The 27,902-nt window shown below is 37.1% G+C and overlaps 1 protein-coding gene across 1 annotated transcript in view; it reads left to right on the forward strand.

The window, feature by feature from the left end:
• Window positions 1-1,049: 1,049 nt before the first annotated feature.
• The window catches only part of HTR2C (5-hydroxytryptamine receptor 2C), a 264,826-nt gene continuing 237,973 nt past the window's right edge, over window positions 1,050-27,902 (forward strand). Inside the window, exons 1-2 of the mRNA XM_045817631.1 lie at window positions 1,050-1,084; window positions 5,994-6,307. Of these exons, the coding sequence (XP_045673587.1) occupies window positions 1,050-1,084; window positions 5,994-6,307 (349 nt within the window). The remainder of the gene's footprint in view (window positions 1,085-5,993; window positions 6,308-27,902) is intronic.

Genomic DNA, 27,902 nt, shown 5'->3' on the forward strand with positions numbered 1-27,902 from the left:
AGTGCATGCTAAGTGGTAAATAATCTGCTATGGAAATATTTGGTGGGCTTTGTAATGAAACAAATGACTCCTTGAAAAATAGATTATGTAAATCAAAGATATTCACTCTAAAATTCTTTAATAAGTTGTTTGGAGACTTGTCATGTTTCCTTCATAGTACCTTTGATGATACATTGTCACCTCTTAATAAAACAAACTAAAAATTTTTCTTTCAGTCATCTAGTGCAAGTAACTTTTTGTTTGTAGTTTTCAGCATTTATTCCATGTCTCCTGACTGTAACATACTATCTGTTGGATACTAATTAGTTGATACATGAGGTTTTTTGCTATATTTAATGCACATAATTAACTCATTTATTTTGGTATAAACCTGTTTCTGCCCTGTGGAGAATATTGTTGATTAAAACAAAAATATAAATAAAGTTATCTATGTAAATGCAGATGGCTTCACTTTGAAGAAAAAAGTTTAAAATGTTGTACAAAATATGTTCAATTTATAAAAATGCTTAAAACTTGTTTTAGTTTTCCATATTCCTATAAGATAAAAATTTTTTACTTTTTAGTGCTACTGAATTAGATCACAAAATTTGCCCTAATGGTTTGCAAGTTAAAGAAACACATAATCTTAATTTCTTTCTCAAAACACTGATTTGAAGCTCTCTGCCCTCTAACAGGGGGAGATTAAGTAGAAATAAAGTGTATATAATGAATATAAATATAAATAAAGTGTATACAATAAATTTTAGAAAAACTATGATGGTTGTATATTGATAAATAATGAAAAATTTGTTCTCTTTGCTTTTTTATCACTTATTTTGTATAAAATTTTTACCTGTTTGCCAAATTTAGTATTGGTTGTTTCTTATCACTTAATAAGTATATTTAAGTTCATTTAATTGGTTGTTATATATTATTTAAACCCTTAACTAATTTTCTTTTTCTTTTCTTTTTCTTTTTCTTTTTTCTCACCAGAAAGAATGGCATTATGAATCTAATATAAATTTCCTTTTCTCAATTTTAAATTTTGGTTGCTTAAACCTGAAGCAATCATGGTGAACCTGAGGAAAGCAGTACACTCATTCCTGTAAGGATGTTATTATTTATTGTTGTTATTTATTATTTTTTAAAAGATAACTTTATGGTAGCTTACTCAAAAATGTTAACAAGGATTCTTTATGATCATTCAGCTATATTTTCTTCAATCTACATAAATTACTTTTGTTACAATAGACTAATATTATGGGTGTTTCCTATTAAAGACAATAAATGGAACATCTATTTCAGGAAGAGCTAATAAAGGATACATAGATAGAGCCAGGGAATGGGATGGAGGGTGGAAGGTGGGATGGCTGGGGTGGGGGGAGTGGTGTGGGGAAAATGGAGACAACTGTACTTGAACAACAACAACAACAAAAAATAAACAAATACAGTGAAGAAAAAACAATAAAAGGGAAAAGACAGATATTTGAACTCTGATTAAACACAACTATTTGTGTATTCAAGCAAGTACTATGGTAATGATACCTGTCATTAAAAAATAATACCAATGCCAATGTTTGCCTTTCCATAGTTAAAACACAGAAATGAAAAGATCCTTTCCTTTTTCTTCCTGCATGAACTCAACAGCTGAGAAAATAAAATGTCTTTATGTTTCTGGTTTTATAAAGAATATTTGAGGTTGAAAAAGAATGGATCAGAAGTCAAGTAACAGAGGTTGGGGGATGTAACTATAAAGATGAAAACAATGCCATCTTTGGAAGTCTTGATACAATGACCCAGTGGTTAAAATCAATACAATGTAAACGTAAAGGGGATAAGTAAAGAATTGGATTGAAGTACTGAGCAATTCTAAACATGATCTAATCCAGGCATATCTTCTTTTTAACTTGGTAAACATGAGGTTGATTTCTTCTAAACCTACTCTTTGAGGAATGGGATATTGACAAAAGATCCAGAGCTCTGTACACTCTGACCCACACAGTGGAGAAGCCTTGAATTGCTTTGTTTCTGTACAATCTCCTCTATAATTTGTGCAAAAGAGTTCACTCAAAAAAAAAGTTTACAGAGTAGTGTAGGTGTAAAGTATATCAACATCAATTCCTCTCCAGTATGCACCATTGTAGACCATCTTGGATGTCATTGCACATTATAGTAACGGTAGTTTCATGGATGTGTGATTCCAAGAGAACTAGAGCAGAAAGGAAAAGGAAATGGTAGACAGTGATAAAGAAAAGAGAAGTTAGGTATAAGAAAATGAAAGGACAAATATTCCATGTGCCTGTGCCAACTCAGTATTTGGCCATTGGTCTATATACCAAAATGCAGGACTACTTTAAAAGGTACCAAATTATTCTGGTATGAAACTAAGGAATTCATATAAGCTTCTGTCCATCTATTAAGAGAAACAGGAACCATTCATTACTTCTAATAATGCTCATTGTCATAGGCCAGGGAAAAACAGTAGATTTAAAGTGTACTCAGACTCTTAAATTAAATTATCATTTTGTTTATCTACTAAGAATGTAACATTATATTTTCATTAAAAATTTTGTAGCAATGAATAAATTATTTGCACTGTTCTAAGAGAACTTGTGATTTTGGGGCATACATTTTATTAGACTTCTGCAGGCTTAATAACAATTTATATCAGCTTTAGGAGCAAGACCTAAATTACTCCTTTTTGTGAAAGGACTATATGTATTTTACCAAACATGTAAATATTAGAAATTTAATTTTAATATAACCATGTTTTATTATAAAACTCTAAAATAAAACTCATAGTATCAATAATTGCCCATAAATAATACTCAATAGCAATTTATTAAGTTGAATTGAATTGAAACCAGGGAACTAAAGTAAATACTCTTTCAGGATCTTTCCCAGCACCATTACTTTATTTTATAATTCACAATATGTGTATTTAGATTTTACAAACTTCCTTAGTAGTTCAGTATTTGTCGTAAGGTCTCTTTAATAATATTTGTGGATAGCTGACCAATAGAGGTATACTTAAAGTAGTTTTCTACCCTAAAGTTCTAAGATATTCAAGTTAAAAAATTATAATTGGACATAGTTTTTATGTGTTTTGTTATGTGCAATTTTATTCTCTATTCCTCCACTATTTTAGAGAAATATGAAAAGATTTAGATGTTTCCACTATTTCCTTTTAAAAATGTGAAGTTGTACTGCATATTCTGTTAGGACCTTATTCTGTAGGCTTAAGGATAAATATATTATTTGTGGCTTTGCAAATGACAATTGAAGGTGCAGTATACTATTGTGAGCATGAAGTCTTGTAGTATTATTTGAGATGATCACCATGTAATTTGAAAGAGAAAAAAATTAATGGCAGAAACATCACCATCAGTATTATTATTATTATTATTATTATTATTATTATTATTATTATTTAGGCCAGAAAAGACCTAAGATTTAAAATTACTATCTGAGCTTAGTTGTGCATAAATAAGAAAGTCTTAAAATAAAATCAGGACTTAAGTTCTTGGTGAATTTTAAAATACATGAATTGGGGTATAGTTACCAGAAAATACTTGTTTACCTTTGAAGGCAGAAAGAAGGTAAGCTCCAACATTTACTGAGGACTTATTATAACAAAGGCACAACTTTCAGGACTTTACACATACCATTTATTTTTCACAATAATCAGGCAATAGAAATCATCCTCATTGGGCAGATGAGGAAATTAATGTTGTGAGAGGTTAAGTGACTGGTCAAAAAAATTATTGAGGTCATGTAGCCTGGACATTGGCCACATGCCAAATGCTACAAATAAAATGACAAAGTAATCAAAGCTGAAAGGAAATAACTTGCTTCTATTGAGTTGGTCCATTATTCAATAATTTGTATTCATATCAATCACATATTCATTATGATATAAATTATGTAAATCATATATTATTTTATCTTACTTTTTAATATCCCAGGAAAATAATACAACATACCTTTGAGAGTATTTACTGATTACTTCTCATTATTTGATAAAAATTACTATGTGTGTCTCCTCGCTCCATGTTGCTTACAATATGTTAGCTTTGACAATTGAGAAAGTAATTTTAAGCTGGATGTCTAAAGTATTAATTTTCTATCCATTGTAAAATGATAAAGTGAAAATAATGTCATGATTTCTTCATTATCTTAAAATCCATTGTGTATTAACAAAATATTAAGAGAAATAATTTTAATGTGCTTTAAATTATTATAATATTTTAAGTTTAAATAACGCCAAAATTTTTCAGCCAGAGTGTTATAGTTTGGATTCAGAAGGCATGGTGTGTGTGCATGTGTGTATGTATAATAGTATAGATATGATTATTATAACACAATTATCTAGTTTTACTACAATAAGTTTCTCTGATGATTGATAATAAAGAATGAGTCAATCAAATCACACATGTAATTTCCCTGTAAAGAGTTAATATTTTAAGTTCAAAGACCAAGTGAATGAGATGATAAAATAAAGGCATTTAGGTAAAGGCTTCATAGACTCTGGATGTTGTAGTATCATATGTTCCATCTCCCCAATTCCAGAAAGAATATTACTTCAACTTTTTGCATACAAAATTGTTCAGCACATATTGTACTTGTACAGGAAATTTTCTCCCCTATACATAATAACCGCTACATATAGTTTAGTCATTGTTTAATATTAATTAAATAACTATTACTGAACATATTATAGAATACACATAAGACATTCAAGCACAGATAATAGCCCTTGATTTTAAGCAGGAAATTTTGAATATGCTTGTCTTTCTTGTCTATTTTATTAAAATAAATGTTCATTTTATTAGACATGTTAAAATCTTACACTTTGAAAAGACAATGTATATAACTTGAATAAATCTCATATCACCACCAGGAGAAATTAATTTGGAATGTGCAAAACATAACCACACTCTTGCATTAATCTGCAGCCTGGCCTGAAATTTCTACTGGTAGAATCTACCAAAGTACTATCATGAGAAACATACCTTCTAAATGACTCCCAGTATAGGAAAGCAGCAAACCCATAAGATTTAATCATCAACACAAATCATTTTCCAGCCAGAACAGGGTCCAGAAAATATGACACAAATGGGGAGAGTGTCAGGTAATAAGAAAGTTTCTAGCACTGATATTAAGAAACTATGAACCAGCATAAAGTCACTCTGGACTGTGAGAAAGTAAGAAGAGTTATTTAAAAATGATGAATATGTGCCATTGCCGAAACCCACTGTATCTCTTTCAAAACCTTGCCTGAAGCTGATCTGATGGCAACATAGTTCTCAGTTTTGGATTTTGAAAGACAATTTCTAATTATCTTTAATAATATTACTGGATACTTAAAACTAAGTCTTCTCATTCTGTTTTCAGTTGTCTTAAATGATATCTAAAAAAAGTGAATATTTTTAAAGTATAAAGAATAGACCATTACAGTCAATGGAGCAATATACTATGGTTTCAGAATATTTGCATAGAGTAAAAGTTTAAAATACCAGCTCTGAAATTAGCGAAACCTGAATATGGACTCTTCTGCCACTTACTGGCTATATTGCCTTAAGAAAGTTACTTAACCTCTCTGAATTTATCTCCTAATTTACATAAAGGATATAAATCATCACTGACCTAATGAGGTTGTTGTATGAAATCAAATGAGATTATAGATATATATTTTGGTAAGCTAAGTGCCTGACTCATAATAAGCACACAATAAAAAGTATTCTTTGGATAGAAAATATACTGAGGTTTGTTATGAGTAGAAATGATGATGGTGATGATGAAGGAAAAGCAGTTGTTTCGTACAGACAATTTACTGTATTTAAGCAATACAGGGTGGAGCAAAAGTAGGTTTACAGTTGATATGGAAAATAATACAATAATTAATAAATAATAATACAAGAATAAACTTTGTGCTTCATGTACTCACAACTGTAAACCTACTTTTGACCCGCTATGTATAATATGTACCTGATTTTTGTTTTTCTTATTTTCAGTGTGCACTTAATTGGCCTATTGGTTTGGCAATGTGATATTTCTGTGAGCCCAGTTGCAGCCATAGTAACTGACATTTTCAATACCTCCGATGGTGGACGCTTCAAATTCCCAGATGGGGTACAAAACTGGCCAGCACTTCCAATCGTCCTAATAGTAATCCTGACAATAGGTGGCAACATTCTCGTTATCTTGGCAGTAAGCTTGGAAAAGAAACTGCACAATGCCACCAATTACTTCTTAATGTCCCTAGCCATCGCAGATATGCTAGTGGGACTACTTGTCATGCCACTGTCTCTGCTCACAATCCTTTATGGTAAGTACAATTTTATTAGTTTTTAAATATTAAATTATATCATGAATTTGTGTCAGGTATTGCAGTAAGCACTCATAAAGACTATTATTTTGCTGGTATCATCTGGAAAATGAAGAAAAAAGCAAATTATGTGACAGAAGAAATTGGATGTGTGTGTAGTAGTTATTAAATAAATCAGTAGCAGACTTCAAAAGGTAAAACAGACATTTCATAATATATTAAGATCATACATAGATACTCTATTGCTCAGTGTCATCTGTAAACAATGATGGTTGCCTTACAATGGGACAGTGTCAGAAACATACTCCTACCCCTATATTCTGAGCAGTATACATACCTAGTACTGTCTCATACAGAAAAAGGTGAAAGCGCTCATCATTTTAATAAATATATTTTTAGTAACCTTTTTAAATGTTAGCAGAGTGATTGTCACATAATAAATTATCAATAACAGCTATTCTTCATAGAATTGACAATTTATGTTTTTATAAGGACACAGGGGATAACAAATTAATTAGTAACATAAATGCAAGGTCACATTATCATGATAAAGATTCAGGCAATGAAAGTTTTGATATATTGATTTTAAAGAGGTTTTAATTTTTCTTTTGATTTTCTGCCATCTCTGTTTCATATGTGTTTTAACTTAGATTTTGTTTCTAGCTAGTATGTATAAAGATCAAAGTCACTTCTATAAAACTACAAAGGATCTTTATCAGCAAATTTGAGACCCCAGTTTGAATTTGATTACTGATATGCTCATCTCACAGAGGAGTGAAATAGACTCCCTATTCCCTGGAGTGTGTGATGGAATTGGACTAGACTGGAATGATACTGAAAGTGTACCTAGTTCTCAAATCCTTAAAAAAATCTTCCATGGAACATAAAAACTATTTCTTCTGTTCTAAATATACGGCGATAATAGATTATCTTTTTTAATATATTTTATTGATTATGCTATTACAGTTGTCCCATTTCCCTCCTTCACTCCCCTCCACCCTGTACACCCTCTCTCACCCATATCCCCCCCTTTAGTCATGTCCATGTGTCATACTTATAAGTTCCTTAGCTTCTAGATTTCCCATACTATTCTTACCCTCCCCCTATCTATTTTCAACCTACAATCTATGCTACTTATTCTCTGTACCTTTTCTCCCTCTCTCCTCCTCCCACTCCCCTGTTGCTAACCCTCCATGTGATCTCCATTTCTGTGGTTCTGTTCCTGTTCTAGTTGTTTGCTTAGTTTCTTTTGGTTTTGCTTTAGGTGTGATTGTTAATAATTGTGAGTTTGCTGTCCTTTTACTATACATGTTTTTTCTTTATCTTCTTTTCTTAGATAAGTCCCTTTAGCATTTCATAAAATAAGGGCTTGGTGATGATGAACTCCTTTAAGTTGACCTTATCTGAAAAGCACTTTATCTGCCCTTCCATTCTAAATGAAAGCTTTGCTGGATAGAGTAATCTGGGATATAGGTCCTTGTCTTTCATAACTTGGAATATTTCCTTCCAGCCCCTTCTTGCCTGTAAGGTCTCTTTTGAGAAATCAGCTGACAGTGTGATGGGAACTCCTTTGTAGGTGACTGTCCCCTTATCTCTTGCTGCTTCTAGGATTCTCTCCTTCATTTTTACCTTGGCTAATGTAATTATGATGTGCCTTGGTGTGTTTCTTCTTGGGTCCAACTTCTTTGGGGCTCTCTGAGCTTCCTGGATTTCCTGGAAGTCTATTTCCTTTGCAAGAGTGGGGAAGTTCTCCTTTATTATTTGTTCAAATACGTGCTCAATCTGTTGCTTTTCCTCTTCCCCTTCTGGTACCCCTATAATTCGGATGTTGGAACGTTTAAAGATGTCCTGGAGGTTCCTAAGCTTCTCCTCATTTTTTTGAATTCTTATTTCTTCATTCTTTCCTGTTTGTTTGTTTGTTTGTTTTTTCCTTCCTTCTGGTCCACTCTATTGTTTTGAGTCCCAGTTTCCTTCCCATCACTATTGATTCTCCGTGCATCTTCCTTCATCTCTTTTATGGTAACCTGCATTTTCTTATCTAATTTGCACCCAAAATCAACCAATTCCCTGAGCTTCCTGATCACCAGTGTTTTGAACTGTGCATCTGATAGATTGGCAATCTCTTCTTCGCTCAAAAGGATGAGCCCTGGGGCATTGATCTGTTTTTCTGTTTGTGACATGTTGCTCCTGTTATGGTGAGGGGCGGAGCCTTAGGTGTTCTCCGGGGCTGGGCACCCCAGTGGCTAGATTGTGACGTTGTATGTGGGGGCAGGGGCGGGAGGAAGCAATGGTGGGAGCTCCATTCTCCTGGGACCTCAGAGCCTTCCCTGGGATCCTGGGTTGCGTGCTCTGCCATGGTTCACAATTGCAGCCTCACTGGGTCTGCCAGCTGCTGCTTGCGTACTCAGGGTCCACCCACTGCGATCTTGCATGCCCCCATGGCTTATGCGCCCAGTTCTCCCTGTTCTCCGTGCTCTCCTGCTGCTAGTCTCTGCCCCTCCTACCGGTCTGGATGAACGGGTCAACTTCAACTTCCTGGCTGTCCAACTTCCATTCAGATAAATTCTCTGTCAGTTCTGGGTGTTATTCTGCCTCTAAATTGTTGTTGTTCTAATCTTTGTTGTACACGGAGGTACGGTGCATCCACCTATGCCTCCATCTTGCTGGAAGTCCGGTAATAGATTATCTTAAAGGCATTTTCTAAATAGTATTCTCAGAATATCTGTTTTTATCTTTATTTTTTTAACAATCCATTAATCTCAAAGAGGAAGTATTTTATCAGCTCAGCTCTGAGAATTGTACTACTCTATGGCTCAAAACTTATGTGAGAAAAGATTACTGAAAATAATATGCTTTAGAAGGTATGCTTTGTCTTTTACTGTCTGCTTCATATTGCCAGTTTGTCCTTTAAAAAGTATATGGGTGATCAAAAAATAGTGTCATCTTAAATCCATATCTGGTAACACAACCATCCCCATACCCAATAGGAAAGTACAACAGAAAATAAATAAAACTACACAATACCACCATCAAATTTGGAAAACTGAAACCAGAAACGACACCAGCATTAGGGCTTCCTGTCATTACCAAACCCAATAAGCAATGACAGCGATTGAATCTTTATGGGCGCTTTATTCAGATGGCCCGTGATCTGAGAAGGAGGCAGGTTCTCACCCAAAAGAACCATCTTCCCTTTTTCTTTCCAGGCCAGTCTTTTTATAACAGGGAATAAATAAGGTGCAGTGAGGGGTTTTGAAATTCATGGAGAATTGGGGTGAAAAAGACTGCAGCATTCTTCTCCTGGGCAGTTAGCTGTTCCCAGAGATGGGTGGTCATCTGTCTCTCCCTGGAACACAATGGCCTGGATGCCTCCACTTGTCCTCAGGTGGTAATCTTTAGCAGTGCCCCAGGAGGTCAACTGTCTTCCCAGGAGCTGGATGGGCCTTATCTATCTGTAATTTCTGGAACAAAAACTTTAACATATACATTACTTGCTAGGCTTATAAATATTTACTTTAAACTAAAATTTTCCAACTATTAAGTCCCCTATCAAATCAACCATATTCTGAAATATTTGCAAATAAGAAAATTAAACAGGAGATCACAATGAGCTATCTATTAGGCTCCCATCACATGCCATCCTGTGGAGGAAGGACAATCCAATAAATACTGCATGAAAGGAAGAAAAGCCAGCAGGAAGCTTAAGATTGGTCTAAAATCTTGCAAAAATGAACGTTTACCCTATGGGGGCTACAAAAATACTCTCCTCCCCACTTTCCAACTTCTATGTAGGCTAATAATCAAATTAATAGAGACAGATTAACAGAAGAAAATAAAAATGTTAATATGCAAATCCAGGGAATTTGCATAAACATGAAAATTCCAAAGACAGGGAGGCAAAATTGGATATACATGTTATTTGGACAAAGGAGAAAAAGGGGGCAATGGGATCTTAGATTTCAGAAGTGAGAATAGACCATTTACAGATAGTTGAGGAAAAACAGAGCACACTTGGCGGGCAAATTCTTCCTTCAATGGGACTCTATTCAGTGGGACCTTCAATGGGTGATCTAGTTACCAGACTCCTGCTTGGAGCCCTCCCATCCATGTATTCAATTCAAATTAGGCTAAGGCAAACATTCTAAGATTTCCTTTCTGAAAAGGGTCTTTGTATCTGAATCTCTTAGTCAGGAAAGGGATTGTGGGAGGAGAGTCATCCCATCCCTTTGTTTCTGAGTTATCTGTTTCTTAATAACCAAAAGGTGTAGCTGGTGGGGGTTGGGCAGCAGCAGAAACTTCAGTTCCCTTCAACTAAAGTTTGAAATTTCTCAAGTTTTTCTGAAAGGTCAGCCTTTAAGGAAGTTACTTAAAATTGTGTGTAGGACTCAAGAAAGCAGTCTTGGAAAAGGTACTATTTGGAGATATAAAATGGTAAAAGAGGAAAGAGAGAGTTGAATATTTTTAAAAATGCACAAAAAAAGGAAAAAAAGAAGCAAGAGGAAAAATTATCACCTTACAGGACCAAACAAAAAATGTCGATATGTAAGGTCATCAACCAGCCCCACTATAGCCCCCACTGCGTCACAAAAGTCCTCCTATAAAGAAACCATACTTGTGATATGGAAAGAAGAAGGTTAGATTTGAGCTTAGAATTACTCCCAAGCTACTAGCCATGTTCATACAAACTCAAAGATGCAAATAATTTTAATCTACACCAGGCTACTACAATAAATTTAATTTTAAAATTTAAAAAAGTAATAAAAAACAAATGACAGCAGTAGGAGCTCAGTAAATATTTACTGAATAAATAAAAATTCATCAAAACTAAAGCAGAACATGGGAATTTTAAAAAGTAGTTAATAAAAATTTCCACCACTAAAGAAAAAAAAAACAAGAAAAAGAAAACTGTAACAAAATACTTAAAAAAATGAGATTTCCTCAGTAAGCATATGAAAGTATGAAAAGAAACTTTGATGTATAAAGTTAAAAACTGAGAAATAAAACAGACAAAAAATTGTCAAGCAAAAGCTGATGAAGCCAAGACAATAAAATAGAAGAACAATAAAATCATATTAGAAATGAACGTAAAATTAAAATGTCATAAAGAATAATCAATTTATATCAAACCATAATAAAGAGCATTGAAGCAGAACAGTGCACCAATATAGAGTGAAGTTGAGATAAAACAGTAAAAAGGCTCAGAAAGAAAGTGTTTAAGAAGAAAGACCAGCAAAAGAAATCTAATGTGTGTACAATGAGAATCCTTGAAAAGGACAACAAATAATGGAACAAGTTAATATTTAAATCTATAATTTAGGAAAGCTTTTCAGAAATAAAAGAGCATATGAATCTCCATAAGGCAGACCCGGCACCAGAAATTTGACCTGAAACAATCAACCGTGATCTATATTTCAGACATTAGACTAATTTATTAATTAATTTTTTAGAGAGAGGGAGGGAGAAGAAGAGAAACATCAATCAGTTGCCACTTGCATGCACCCCAGTCAGGGACTGAACCCATGACCTAGGCATGTGCCTTGACTGGGAATTGAACACATGACCCTTTCCTTCGTGGGAAGGCACCAAACCTACTGAGCCCCATCAGTAAAGGTGAGACATTAGATTGTAAATATAAATTAATCCTCTTTCACCACCTAGTTTATTTCACTTAGCATAGTGCTCTCCAGATCCATCCATGCTGTTGTGAAGGGTAAGAGCTCCTTCCTTCTTTCTGCTGTGTAGTATTCCATTGTGTACTGCCATATGACATCACTTATAAGTGGATCCTAGTAAACAAAACAAGCAAGCAAGCAAAATGAAACATTGAAATGAAGACATTGAAATGAAGAGCTGACAATAATCAGAGGGGAGAGAGGATGGAGATAACAGGGGAAAGAAGGGAAAGGGTCATCGAGGAACATGTATAAATGACCCATGGAGAAAGACAAATGGGGATAGGATTGTGAGTAGCAAGTGGGGGTGGGTGGGGCAGGGGAAAGTGGTGGCAGGAAAATGGAGACAACTGTACTTGAGCAACAATAAAAAATAATTAAAATAAAGTAAAATACATTGACAAAAATGCCAGGGATTACAGGAAAAATGAGAAATAGTTTACAAGAACTAGAGAATCAGACTGGCCTCACAATGAACAAAAATGATGGAGCAAAGAGACAGTGAAGCAATATTTTTTTAAAGGTACATTTTTGGAAGACAAAAAAATCCAAATTTATAGAGATAGAAAATAGATCATTAGGGCTAAAGGTGAGAAGATGACTCCAAAGGGGTATTTACTTAATAGGTTGGTATTATGAAGCTGTTCTGTATCTTGATTGTTGTGGCGGTATATATGTTTTCCAAAATGTGAGAAACTATAAAGTCTAGAATGTAGTTTTGAAAGGGTGAATTTTAATTTATATAAATTAAAACTTAAATTACAATATAGAAAAAATGCTCAAAGTTTGAAACAAAGAATTTGTATGAAAACAATTTTGTTTTCCATGCAATAAACTCTTTAACACTTAAACTCAGAGAATTCTAAACCATAAGTTCTTCTAAAAGTTGAATAATCAATCGGATTTATTCAACAGAGAGATAACTTGGAAAACATGAAAAAAACCTGATGATGAATATTTAACATATTTAATTTATTTATTTTCTTTTTTAATTGACTTATTATTGTTCACGTACAGTTGTCTGCATTTACCCCTCACCACTTCCCCCCTACCCCAGCCATCCCCACCTCCTTCCCCTGATTCCACATCACCTTAGTTGTGTCCATGAGTCCTTTATACTTGTTATTGAAAACCTTTCCCCACTTTCCATTCATTATTCCCTCCCACCTCCCATATGGTTACTGTCAGATTGTTCTTGGTTTCAATGTCTCTGGTTGTATTTTGCTTGCTTGTTTGTTTTGTTGATTAGGTTCCACTTAAAAGTGAGATCACATGGTATTTGTACCTCACCGTCTGGCATATTTCACTTGCCATAATGCTCCTCAGTTCCATCCATGCTGTTGCAAACAGTAGGGACTCTTTTTTTCTGCTACATAGTATTCCATTGTGTAAATGTACCATGGATGTTTGATCCATTCATTTACTGATGGGAACTTAGGTTACTTCCAGCACTTGGCTATTGTAAATTATTCTGTTATGAACATTGGGGTGCATATGTTCTTATGAATTGGTCTTTCAGCCTTCTTAGGATATAATCCAGCAGGAAGTATAATCTCAGTGGAATTGTTGGGTCAAAAGGCAGTTGCATTTTTAGTTTTCTGAGGAAGTTCCATACTGTTTTCCACACTGGCTGTTCCAGTCTGCATTCCCACCAAGAGTGCACTAGGGTTCCCTTTTCAACACTTGTGGTTCCCTTTCCACAACCTCTCCAACACTTGTTCTTTGTTGATTTGTTATGGTGGCCATTCTCACTGGTGTGAAGTGGTAACTCATTGAGGTTTAAATTTGCATATCTCTGATGACCAATGATGCTGAGAGTCTTTTCATGTGTCTCTGGACCCTCTGTATGTCCACCTTGGAGAAGTGTCTGTTCAGGTGTTTTTCCCATTTTTTAATTAGGTTGTTTATCTTTATGGAGTGGGGTCGTGTGAGTTCTTTATATATTTTGGCGATCAAACTTTTGTCTGAGGTATCATTGGCACATATGTTTTCCCATATAGTTAGTTCCCTTTTATTTTAATGCTGTTTTCCTTAGCTATGCAGAAGGTTTTTAACTCCATGAAGTCCCATCTGTTTATTCTTTCCTTTATATACCTTGCTCTAAGGGACATATTGGTGAAGACGTTGCTGCATGGAAAGTCTGAGATTTTTCTGCCAAGGTTTTCCCAAGGACTTTTATGGTATCACAACTTATAGTTAAGTCTTCTGTTCACCTTGAATTTATTTTTGTGTATTGTGTAAGTTGGTGATGAAGTTCCATTTATTTATTTATTTATATTTTTGCATGTGACTGTTTAGATCTCCCAACACCATTTGCTGAAGAGGCTATTTTTACCCCATTTTATGCTTCTGCTCCCTTTGTCAAATATTAATTGACTGCAGAGACTAGGGTTTATTTCTGGGTTCTTTGTTCTGTTCCATTGGTCTATGTGCCTGTCCTTATGCCAGTACCAGGCTGTTTTGATTACAATGGCTTTTTAATACAGTTTTATATCAGGTATTAGCATCCTTCCTTCTTTGTTATTCTTTTTCAAAATTGCTATAGCTATTTGGGGTCATTTATGGTTACATATAAATTTCTGAAATGTTTCTTCTATGTCAGTGAAATATGTCATTGGTACTTTAATAGAGATTGCATTGAATCTATAAGTTGCTTTAGGTAGTATTGACATTTTGATGATGTAAATTCTTTCAAATCATGAGCATAGCACATGCTTCCATTTGTTTGTGTCTTTTTGAATTTCTTCAGTGTCATGTAGTTGTCTGAGTACAGGTCTTTTACATCCTTGGTTAGGTTTATTTCTAAGTACTTTATTTTCTTTGTTGCTATATCAAATGGGATATTTTCTGATTTCTGTTTCTGATATTTCATTGTAGATGTACAAAAATGCCTTTGATTTCTGAATATTTTCTTTGTATCCTGTTGTTTTGCCAAATTCACTTTTTTAGGTGGAGCAGTTTTTTGAGGAGATCATAGGATTTTCTATGTATACTGTCATGTCATCCGCGAACAATGAGAGTTTTGCTTCCTCCTTTCCAATTTGGATGCTTTTTATTTCTTTTTCTTTTCTGGTTCCTATGGCTAGGAATTCTAGTACTGTGTTGAGTAGGAGTGGTGAAAGCGGGCATCCTTGTGGTGTGCCTGGTCTGTGTGGGGGCTCCACCCACAGAGCTACCCCCCCCACCCCACCCCAGTCTGACACAGCGAGAATAAGTCTCCCAAGTCATGATCATGATCTGCTTGGGGAGGAAATGTGGCCCATCTCTCAAATCGGAAGGTCCAGGAACCTGTTCCTCAATGGGCTTTTACTGAGTTTAACTTGCACAGGAATATGGGTAAAGCTCATCAATCATTGTCAGGCAGTAAGAATCAATCTTATGTCCTCCATTGGCAGACCCAGGCCCATGAGTGATGGCACAGGTGTCTGTTTTCCTTCTGGTTGTTCAGGGTCAGCTGGGCCATCTGGTCTCTCAGTCAATTGGTTCTTGGCTCCAGGTAGTGGAGCTTGGTGTTGATTTCACTCATGATAAAGTTTTATTCTTTTGACTGGTAGCCAGACAGAACCTGTAGGAATGGAAACACACACATACCCTCTTCCACATCCCAAGAGATCTACAGGGCCTTGTCAAGAGCCTTCTCCCAGTGGATCTCTATATAAAACCTGAGGATAAGATAACCTTGGCTCTTTCTTCTGAAAATGTTTCTCAATTAATGTACACAGTGATTATTATCACAATTTAGAAAATTATATGTAAACATAGCCAACACAATCAAATTTTCAGGGGGAGAACTCATGGCTCCCCCATTTTTGTTTTTTAAGAAGATGTTTAGAAGTATGATGAGCCCATTCTATGGTTGCATGACCAGTTGGATGGTAAGCTATTCTTGTGTTTTTTTCAAATTTTATTTTAATTGTTGTTGCAGTACAATTTTCTATCTTTTATTCCAATCCCAGCCGACCCACCCAGCCTTCCCCTCCTCCCTCCCATTTCTACCCACCCCTAGTTTTTTATCCATGTGTCCTTTATACTTGTTCTTGTAAACCTTTCCCCTTTTCCCCAGAAATTCCCATGAAATTCCCTCCCCTCTCCCCTCTGAACACTATCATTCTGTTCTCTATTTCAGTGTCTTTGATTATATTTTGCTTGTTTCTTTGTTTTGTTGTTTAGGTTCCTGTTAAAGGTGAGATCATATGGTATTTGTCTTTCACTGCCTGGCTTATTTCACTTAGCATAATGCTTGCCAGTTTCATCCATGCTGTTACAAAGGGTAGGAGCTCCTTCTTTCTTTCTGCTGCATAGAATTCCATTGTGTAAATATACCATACTTTTTTGATGCATTCGTTTATTGATGAGCACTTAGGTTGCTTCCAACACTTGGTTATTGTAAATTGTGCTCCTATGAACATTGGGGTGCATAGTTTCTTTTGGATTGGAGTTTCAGGGTTCTTAGGACAAAAACCTAGCAGTGGAATTGCTGGGTCAAAAGGCAGATCCATTTTTAGATTCCTGAGAAAATTCCATACTGTTTTCCATAGTGGTTGTACCGGTCTGCAGTCCCACCAACAGTGCACTAGGGTCCCCTTTTCTCCACAACCTCTCCAACACTTGTTCTTTGTTGCTTTGTTTATGATGGCCATTCTGACTGGTGTGAAGTGGTATCTCATTGTGGTTTTAATTTTCACCTCTCTGATAGCTAGCAATATTGAGCATCTTTTCATATGCCTCTGGATCCTCTGTATGTCCTCCTTGGAGAAGTGTCTGTTCAAGTCCTTTGCCTATTTTTAATTGGGTTGCTTGTCTTCTTAGAGTGGAATCATTTAAGTTCTTTATACATTTTGGAGATTGAACCCCTGTCTGATGTATCATTGGTAAATATGTTTTTGCATGCAGTTGGTTCTCTTTTTATTTTGATACTGTTTTCTTTTGCTGTGCAGAAGCTTTATTTTCATGAGATCCCATTTGTTTATTGTTTCCTTTATGTCCCTTGCTCTAGGGGACATATCAGTAAAAATGTTGCTTCATGAAATATCTGATATATTCCTGCCTATGTTCTTCTCTAGGACTTTAATATTGACATGGCTTATAGTTAAGTCTTTTATCCATCTTGAGTTTATTTTTGTGTGAGGTGTAAGTAAGTTGGTGCTCAAGTTTCATTTTTTTTTGCACATAGCTGTCCAGTTCTCCCAACACCATTTGTTGCAGAGGCTGTTTTTACTCCATTTTATGTTGCTGCCTCCTTTGTCAAATATTTATTGACCGTAGAGGCTTGGGTTTATTTCTGGGCTCTCTGTTCTGTTCCACTGCTCCATGTACCTGTTTTTATGCCAATACCAGGCTGTTTGAATTACAGTGACCTTGCAATAGAGTTTGGTATCAGGTATTGTCATCCCTCCTATTTTGTTCTTCTTTCTCAAAATTGCAGCAGGCATTTGGGGTAATTTACAGTATCATGTAAATTTTTGAAGTGTTTGTTCCATGTCTGTGAAATATGCTATTGGTACTTTAATAGGTATTGCATTGAATCTGTAAATTGCTTTGGGTAGTATGGATATTTTGATGATGTTAATTCTTCCAATCCATGAACACGGTATATGTTTCCATTTGTTTGTGTCTTCATTGATTTCTTTCTTCAGTGTTGTGTAGTTTACTGCATACCGGTCTTTTACCTCCTTGGTTAGATTTATTCCTAGGTATTTTATTTTTCTTTTTGCTATATTGAATGGGATTTTTTTTTCTTGATTTCTGCTTCTTCTCTTTCATTGATGGTATACAAAAATGCCTTTGATTTCTGGGTATTGACTTTGTATCCTGCTGTTTTGCCAAATTCGTTTATTAGGTCAAGCAGTTTTTTGGTGGAGTCTATAGGATTCTCTATGTGCAAAATCATGTCATCTGCAAACAATGACAGATTTGCTTCCTATTTTTTGATTTCGATGCCTTTTATTTCCTTTTCTTCTCTGATAACTGTAGCTAAAATTTCCAATACTATATTGAATATAAGTGGTGAAAAGTGGACAACCTTGTCTTGTCCCTGATCTTAGTGGAAAAGTTTTAGTTTTTGCCCACTGAGTATGAAGTTGGCTGTAGGTCTCTCATATGTGGACTTTATTATGTTGAGGAATGCTCCCTCTATTTCCACTATGCTGAGTGTTTTTTTAATCATAAATAGATGCTGTACCTTATCAAATGCTTTTTCTGCATCTATTGAAATGATCATGTGATTTTTGTCTTTCATTTTGTTCATGTGATGTATTACATTTACTGATTTGCAAATATTGAACCATCCTTGCATACCTGGAATGAATCCCTCTTGGTCACGGTGTATGATCTTTTTAATGTATTGTTGGATGAGGTTTGCCAGTATTTTGTTGAGGATTTTAGCGTCAATGTTCATCAGCGATATTGGTCTGAAGTTTCCTTTCTTTATTGTGTCTTTATCTGGTTTTGGGATTAGGATGATGCTGGCTTCATAAAAAGCAGTTTGGGAGTTCTCCATCATTCTGGATTTTTTGGAATAGTCTGTGAAGGATAGGGGTTAGCTCTTCCTTAAATGCTTTGTAGAATTCTCCTGTGATACCATCTGGACCCGGACTTTTGTGTGTTGCGAGGTTTTTGATTACTGCTTCAATTTCATGTGCTATTATTGGTCTGTTCAGGATTTCTGCTTATTCTTCATTGAGTTTTGGAAGATTATAGTTTTCTAGAAATTTGTCCATTTCATCTAGGTTTTCAAATTTCTTGACATACAGTTCTTCATAGTAATTTCCTACTATCCTTTGTATTTCTGTAGTGTCAGTTGTAATCTCTCCTCTTTCATTTCTGTGTGTATTTGGATCCTCTCTCTTTTTTTCTTGATGAGTTTGCTTAAAGGCTTGTCAATTTTATCTTTTCAAAGAACCAGCTTCTGGATTCATTGATCCTTAGAATTGTGCTTTTAGTCTCTATGTCATTTAATTCTGCTCTGATCTTGGTTATTTCCTTTCTTTTGCTTTCCCTGGGCTGTCTTTGTTGTTGTTCCTCGAGTTCATGTTGTAGGGTTAGGTTGTTTGTTTGAAAAGTTTCTATCATTTTTAGGTAGGCCTGTATCACTATGAACTTCCCTCTCAGGACTGCGTTTGCTGTGTCCCATAAGTTTTTGGTTGTTGTGCGTTCATTTTCATTTGTTTCCAGAAAGTTTTTAATTTCTTCCCCAATTTCACCCTTGACCCATTCATTGTTTAATACCATGCTATTCAATCTCCATGATTTTGAGTGTTTTGGGTTTCTTCCCTTGGGGTTGGTTTCTTGTTTCAGTCCTTTGTGGTCAGAGAAAATGCTTGGTATATTTTCAATTTTCTTGAATTTGTTGAGTTTTGATTTGTGTCCTATCAGGTGGTCTATCTTTGAAAATGTTCCATGTACATTTGAGAAGAATGTGTATTTTGCTTCTTTGGGATGAAGGGCTCTCTATATATGAGTTAAGTCCATTTCTTCTAGGGCATTGTTCAATGCCACAATATCTTTGTTGATATTTTGTTTGGAAGATCTGTCCATTTTAACCAGTGGGGTGTTAAAATCCCCTACTCTAATTGTCTTTCTATCAATATCTTTCTTGAAGTCCTCTAAGATTTTCTTTATGCATTGGGGTGCTCCTATGTTGGGTGCATATATATTTACAATGTTTATGTCTTCTTGGTGGATTCGTCCCTTGAGTACTATGTAGTGACCTTCTGGGTCTGTCTTCGTGGCCCTTTTTTTGAAGTCTATTTTGTCTGATATGAGTTTTGCTACCCTGGGTTTCTTTTTCTTGTCCATTTCCTTGGAAGATTTCTTTCCAGCCCTTCACTTTCAGCCTGTCTAGGTCTTTTGTTCTGAGGTGGGTCTCTTGAAGGCATCCTATGTGTGGTTCATGCTTTCTTATCTATTCAGCTATTCTATGTGTTTTGGTTGGAGCATTTAATCCATTTACGTTTAAGGTTATTACTGATAGGTACTTTTTCATTGCTGTTTTCATACATGTGTTCCTCTCTCTCTCTTTTTTCCTTCTTTTCCTTAAAGCAGTTCCTTTAGCATCTCTTGCAGAGCTGGTTTGGTGGAGGTGTATTCTTTTAGATTTCTTATGTCTGGGAAGCTCCTTATTCGGCCTTCTATCTTGATTGAGAGCCTTGCTGGGTAAAGTAGCCTTGGTTGCAGATCTCTGGTTCTCATTACTTGGAATATTTCTTGCCATTCTCTTCTAGCTTGGAGTGTTTCCATTCAGGAGTCAGCTGCTACCTTACTGGGGCTACCTTGTATGTTCCTTACTGTTTCTCCCTTGCTGCTTTTAAGATTCTCTCTTTGTCGTGGTATTTTGTCATTTTAATTATGCTATGTCTTGCAGTGGGCTTCTTTGGGTTCCTCTTGATTGGGACTCTCTGTGTTTGCTGGATATGTGTGACTTTTTCTCTCTTCAGGTTAGGGAAGTTTTCCATCATTACTTTTTCAAATATTTTTTCTATCCCTTGCTCTTCTTCTTCTCCTTCTGGTATCCCTATTATACAGATATTATTATGTTTCATATTGTTTTGCATTCCTCTTTAACCCTCTTGATTCTTTCTGAGCCTCTTTTCCTTTTTTGCTCTTTCTTGGTGTTTTCTTTTACTTTGTCCTCTAGTTCACTGATCCGATCTTCTGCTTCATCAATCCTGCTTTTCATTCCTTCTACTGTGTTCTTCCGTTCAGAAATTGTATTTTTCATTTCCCCTTGGCCCTTCTTGTTAGTTCCTATTTCCTTTTTCATGTTGATATAGTTTTCAGTGGGTTCCTTGTAGCTTCCCTGTAGTTTCTGGTAGCTCATTGTGAGCTCTTTGAGCATCCTGACAATCATTGTTTTGAATCAATATCTGATAGTTGAGTTGCCTCTATTTCATTTAACATTCTTTCTGAGGCTTCCTCCTTTCCTTTCATTTGGGGATTGTATCTTTGTCTTCCTATTATCTGTGAGACACTTCTTGTTAGCCTCAGCTTCTTAAATTTATCTGTTCTCGCTCCCTGGGTTTGTGGTGTGAAGTTGTGTGGTAGAATACCACTGAGATTCAGTGGTGCAGTTTTCTTGATCTCCCGAGCTCACTGGGCTGTCATTTAAGTTGGCTTTGTGTTTTCCTTTGGGTTTTGATTGTTGTTGGGTCTTTCTTTGGTGGTTTCTTCCCACCAGCTGGTTAACTGAGGGTCACTCTGTCCATCACCTCTTGTATTTTGTTGTGCTGGTGAGGTCAGGTTGTGTTGAAGCTGGTTCTTCTGTGTGCATAAGGTTTTGAGGATTCTCTCTTGCTCTTGTTCAGTTGTTTGTACTGGGTACTGTCTCTACTGTTTAGTTGTATTTCCAGATAGGTCCTGGATTGAGGTTTGTGTGGTTTCCACTCCCTCCTTCACCTTCTTCTGTTGTTATCTGTTGGTGGTTCCTTTGTTGTTGGGTTTCCTCTTCGAGTGGTATCTTGTTGTTCACTGCTTTCACCTACTCTTTTTTTGTCATCAGTTGGAGGGGGAAGGCAAAATGGTTTAAGACAGCAAGAGAGTATTCTATTATATTTGCAGTACCATCATGTAGAGAAGAGATAGGATATCCTTTGGCTAGGTATAGTTTTAACCATTATCTTTTACCCAGCTAGCTGATATTTAGAAAGGATGGAAAGAAGATAAGACTCTTGTTAGGGAAGGAAGGATTGTGAGTTGGGTCTAGAAAGTGGTGAGTTTATGGGAGATCAGATTCTGAGGTAAGGTGAGAGTAAAAAATAGAAAATAGGTGTTGTGTGTGAGAGAATAGAGTTAACCACTACAGTAATAGAGTTCAGGAAACCATGAAGTGGGTTAAGATCTGGGAGGGATGTTGTAAAGTACTTACAATTGCATGGAACAGCAATTATTTACAATAATTTTAGAGCAACAATCATATGACAGAATCTATGTGATCTAGATAACAGCAATAGGGAGTATAGAACCTTGAGTAGTGTGCTAATGGGACACAGGTGAAGTGAAGGACAGTAAATTAGCAATATACTATGAAAGAGATATCAGGGGAAACCTGTCAAGTGATATAGTATAACCAGCCTAGCAAAGCAGAGTCTACAGAAAGAAGAGAAATACAAAAATACTATTAAAATAAAAGAAGTAAGAATAGTGGAAACATCATCATCGTCATCATCATCATCATCATCATCGTAATACAAATATGCAATAACTTGCAGGTTGTCTGTAGTAGCAGAGTGAAATTTGTCTCACTGTCGCAGCTGCTGTGATGCCTCTTCTTTTGGTTCTACTGTGGTCTTTTCACAGTTCCAGGTTTTTGTTATTTTTTTTTGTCTCACTTGTAGGTGTTTTAAAAAAAGGCAGGTGAAGGAAGGAAGAAAAGATAAAACTGGAGCAAAGAAAGGAAGAAGGAATAAAAGAAGACAACAGGAAAGAGAGGAAAAAGAAATTGAAAGAGAATAAAAATAATAAAAATTTAAAAATTAAAAATTGTTAAAAAATAGAATAAAATTAAAAAGCCTCTTTCTCTCCAAGTAGCCAAAGCAGTTTTTCTGCTCTTGCTGGCTGCAGCAGGCTGCAGGGTGATTGGTATAACGTCTTCCTTACCAATCTGAACTCAGTCAGCTGTGTGCACTGTCTGGGGAGCTACAATGGCACCTCTCCCCTCACCCTGATTGTGGGAACCAGGCCTTTCCCCAGTGTTCCTGCTGTGCGCTGGGGTGCAGGGGTAAGCTCAGGCACATGTGCCCTCCGCCAGGCTGCCTTACCTTTCCCAGTGCTATGGGGGTGCACAGGGTCCTCTACGCAAGCACAACCTTCCGTGCAACCTCGGGATCACTGCCTGGCTGGGTGGCAGGGAGGCCGAACTGAGTGCTATAGGAGAATTCCCCAAACAGTGTCTGTCTTTTCACTCCTTCCTCTTGAGAAATTCCTCCTACTCAAGTCTGCTGCTCCAATATAGTGGCCTGGCCTCACCCACAGCCCAATTCTCCAGCCAGACCAGTGACCGTGCGGGTCAGGGCACATTGCGAGACCCAACCCAACTGGTGTCCACAGACTCTGAGGGTGCTCACAGCTCCTGTGTGTTTGCTAGCAACTGGGTTCCTCCCGGTGCCACTCAGACATTGTTTGGCTGGGGAGGGAGCAGTTGCCCTCCCTCTCTCCCAAGGACTCTGTGGCAAACCCAGCAGCAGGCACTAGGCCTGGGGCTGCAGCTCCCCTGGACCCCGTGCTGGTCCCTGGTACCCTACCATCCTGCAGCACTCCTCTCACTGTCTGGTTTTTCGGTTCCACCACAATTCTTGGTCCTTTATTTTTATATATGTTGAGGTATGTTGGTTGCTTGCTCTTTTACTCTGTAGATCGGCCAGGATTTTCTCTTGTGTGTAGCGGGAACTGGAATCTGCTCCCTCCTACCCTGACACCATCTTCCTTCCTCTCTCTATTCTTGTTCTATATTGGATATTCTAACGCTGAAGGAAGACCTGAGTAGAATATGCAAGGTATCCAGGGCCATTATCAGTTTTAATTTGCTGAGGCCATCCTAAATGACTAAAGACCTCAAGACAATGGGCTTGTATATTTTTAGCAGATTCTCCTGTTAAAGCGTATGCATGTAGGGCACCAGAGTAAGTATCAAGAGAAATATGAACGTATTTGAATTTTCCAAAGGGAGTGTAATGAGTGACATCTGTTTGCCAAATTATTTGAGAACTTAGTCCTCGAGGATTAACTCTTGTAGATGTGGATGCCTTGCTAAGGAATTGGCAATCAGGACATTCTTTAATAATCTGCTTAGTTTGGAAGTGAGGAATATTAAATTGGTTTCAGAGCGCCTGGCTGTTTTGATGAAAAAACTCATGAGAAGCTGTTGCTTGCTGGAAGGTAGTAAAGACACTGACTAAGTTATCTGCCTTATTTTTACCATCCACCAGGGAGCCAGGTAAGCCTGGATGGGATTGAATATGAGTAATGAAGAAGGGGTATTCTCACTTTTCGAGGAGGGACTGTAGGGTCAAAAATAGTTTAAGTTGGTTGGGTTCAATAGAAGTCTTAATTAATGCCTGATCTGGATGCAGAGTAGTATAAACAGTATATACTGAGTCACAGACTATATTCAAAGGTTCCTGGGGCCATTGCCACAGGGCCATGATTGCAGTGAAAAACTCAGCCATTTGAGTAGAGGAATGTCCTGAGGATATAAAACTTCTCCAGTTTTTGCCTTCTTGCCAGGTAATAGCAGTCCATTTGTTTTTTCTGGACCCATCAAGAAACACAGTTCTCACCCCAGTTATTGGCATGGGGCTGACCTTTTCTGCTAGCCTTGTTTGAAGGAATGGAATGTTTTGAAGCAATTTATCTGAGGGCAGATTAATTTCTAGTCCTCCTACGAAATCAGCTATGGCACACTGAAATTTTAAAGATTGAGCTGCCAATTGTTGTAAATAGACTTGAGTTAAGGGGATCATACCCAAATAACTACTGTGTTCACTCACATTCTTTTATAACATGTTGGGAACCGCCCTGACTGGTATCAGAAGCTGAAACCCCCGCCTAGCTAAGGCTAAGGGAACGCCCTTGGAACCATGAGCCAGCAAGGAGACAAAAGCTTATCTCCCTGGCAGGAATGCTGCTTCTGCTGCTGAACCCCAAAAAGCTTGGTCAGTTAGCCAAAGACAGGTAAGATTCCCCACGGGGGGAACAACCCAAGCCAGGCACGATCACTTTGGGAGGCCCCCCAAAAGAAGGACTTGGGGGGCTGCAGCAAAAGGGGGTGATGGACCCTCACTCCTCGGCTTTGACAAAGTCTGAGTTCTCAGCATCCGGAAGAAAATCTCCTTATCTCTCGGTGGCCTTAGTTCCTGCGCTCCACCTAAGCCTGAAACAATGACGGGGTAGTACAGCTCGGTACTGGGAAGTGCGGATTTCCCGGGGTGATCAGGCCTAAGAAAGAACATGTAAATTACTGTGAAACCTTCTTTGTTCAAGAATGCTCTCAGTTGAATGAGAAGGGTCTTAGGAGGAAGCTAGTTTGTTCCTCAGCCTTACAGCTCTTTGACCCCCAACTCAATAGACGGGCAGAGTTCTTTGTTTTCTATAGTTCCTTACTTCCCCTAATGAGTATTGTACTTTACCTGAGTTATTATGTAGCATGAGCCCAATAAAAGCAGGTATGGACTGTAAATCGGCGCGCTCCTCACTAGAAGGGGTGGCCATTTCGTCCCTACTTCTCCACAGAAACTAGTTTGTCTCTGTGCATGTTTTTTCTCGCGTGTTTATCGTCGAGCCATCCACAGCGTTCCGTGGTCACTGCTGGTTGGTGACCCACGCGCAACAATAACAAGATGGCACAATGCAGTTATATAGTTGTTAATAGTGCGTTGTGGTTGATGAGAGAAAAAGCTGCTCTATCATAGCTAAGTGGGGTGATAGCTACTCTCTAAGACTCATTAGGGTGCCTAAGGTTGGAAAACAGAAAAGCCGGACAGGAAACTGTGAATTAATTCTAGTTAGTTGTTGCTACTGAATATGTTGATTTATTATATTTAATTCTTGTAGGGCCTCGGAGGACAGTTTTCTGGGGGAATTATGATCCAGGTCCCCTTTACGGGCATTAAATAAATGAGTTAATTGTTGGGTAGTTATTCCAAGGCTGGGCCGAGCACCCAGGTGAGTGCTCCCAGAAGTTGTTGGAGGCAATTAAGAGTTAAATCCTTGGATGGATTAATTTGAAGGACTTGAGGCTGAATTGTACTATTAAAAAGGATATAGCCTAAATATTTCCAAGGTTCTGAATGCTGGATTTTTTCTGGAGCAATTACTAGCCCACCAGAGGATACAGAATTTCTCAGAAAGGAAACAATTTTTGCTAAAATATGTTGTGAAGGAGCTGCAATCAGGATGTTGTCCATATAATGGCAGATAATTGAATTAGGAAACCTATCTCTTACTGGTTGAATGTCTGTATGAATGAAATGCTGGCAGATAGTTGGGCTGTTAAGCATTCCCTGAGGCAAAACTCTATTGAAACTGCTGTAAAAGCTGGGAATTGTTAATGATTGGAAGGGAAAATGCAAAACGCTCCTGATCCTTTTCTGCTAAAGGGATTGTAAAGAAACAATCCTTAGGTCAATAACTAAAAGTGGCCAATCCTTTGGAATCCAAGCTGAACTGGGGACTTTTGGCTATAGGGGGCCCATGGGTTGGAGGGATTCATTGATTTTTCTTAGGTCATGACTAAGCCTCCATTTGCCAGATTTCTTTGGTACAATGAAAATAGGTGTATTCCAAGAGCTGTTAGAGGGGTCAATATGACCTGCTTCTAATTGTTCTTTAACAAAAAGGCAGGTCTGTTCAAGTTGCTCTCCTTTAAGCAGCCACGGATCAACCCATACCAGCGTATTGGAGAGCCAAGTAAGCAGTAGGGGAGTAGTTGAATGAGGCTCCAAGTAGCAGCTGAAAAATAGCCTCAGTTTAAAAGTACCTTCTTGTAAGCCCTGGCTGGTGTAGCTCAGTGGATTGAGTGCGGGCTGCGAGCCAAAGCATCGCAGGTTCGATTCCCAGTCAGGGCACATGCCTAGGTTGCAGACCATGGCCCCCAGCAACTGCACATTGATGTTTCTCTCTATCTTTCTCCCTCCCTTCCCTCTCTAAAAATAAAAATAAATAAAATATTTTTTAAAAAGTGCCTTCTTCTTTTTTTTTTTTTTGTTTCACTTGGAAAGACAGGCTCCCTGCTATTTCTGCAAGCTGCAATGAGTTTAAGCAGCAGGTTAATTGCTCTATTTTTCTCAGGACCTGGTAGTTCTGAGGTTCAGAGTTTGCAAGGAAAGTGGGAAAGATGGAGGAGGGGTGCTCCACTCAAATATGTTTTAGACAAAAGTGGTTATGCGCCAAGGGATTCGATTGATTAACCATTACCTCTGGGAGAATAGCCAGTTCTTCCCAAAGTAAATGATCAGTATTTACAGATACTGAGTTAAAAGACGGTGCTTAGACTTCCGTGGAGAAGGGCTAGTCTCCCCGGGAGACAGTATACCTATATTTCATTTTTACAATAAAAGGTCATGGCTCTGGCATAAACAAGGAGGATTCTTAATATTTCTTTAACACATCACACCCCCATTCCACTTATAGAATGCTTTATTCATAATTTTCAGAAACAGTTTTTTCTCTACTGACAAATACATTTACCTTTTTTGATTAATTTTTAGTGATTACTGCATTCCTTGAATGTGCTCAGAAGTGAGCTGTCTCATTACCTAGTGCCCTTGACAACTTTAGGGAGGCTAGAGAAGAGGGAGGGAGGATGCTAAGCTGCATGGCTTGTTCCTAGGACTAAAGCAGTCCCTGGGCCTCTAGAAGGAGGATTCAGAGTGGTTAAAAGACACATTTTCTTATTAAATTTCTTCCTATACTTTTTTACTGTCTGAGGAAAGTGAGATCTTTTTCCTTCTTTAAACAATCAATTTAAACTTTTGGAGTAAAATCCTTATGATGTAACATTAAAGATCGTATTCTATTTACAAGAGGTTTAGCAAAATATTTCAAAACAAAAATAAAATTCAAGAAAACCAGTATTTTCAAATTAAATCCTCTAAAGGAGGGAGTGAGACACTAGCCTTAGAATCTTATCACACACCACCTGGTGTTATTTCAACTTCTGCCCAACGTTTTCCTAAATAACTAAGTCTAAAGATCCCTTATCAGGGAGACATTTAGCGGCCTTAAAAAGCTGCTGAATTAGCTTAAAACATTGCTCTTGTTCCTTAGAGAGCCCATTCCCCATGGTTGAAGATTCGCAGAAACCTATAAATAATTTTTTTAACAAATAAAAGAACCTTTTTTTGAAATTCCTCCCACTGCAGGCACAGTGATTACAAAACCAGTCTCAATTTTGCTTTTTCTCCACTTTTAATCCTTATGCAGGCAGATGG

This window comes from Phyllostomus hastatus, unplaced genomic scaffold, assembly GCF_019186645.2.
Source record: "Phyllostomus hastatus isolate PE091 unplaced genomic scaffold, TTU_PhHast_1.1 phas_scaffold_28, whole genome shotgun sequence".
NCBI lineage: Eukaryota > Metazoa > Chordata > Mammalia > Chiroptera > Phyllostomidae > Phyllostomus > Phyllostomus hastatus.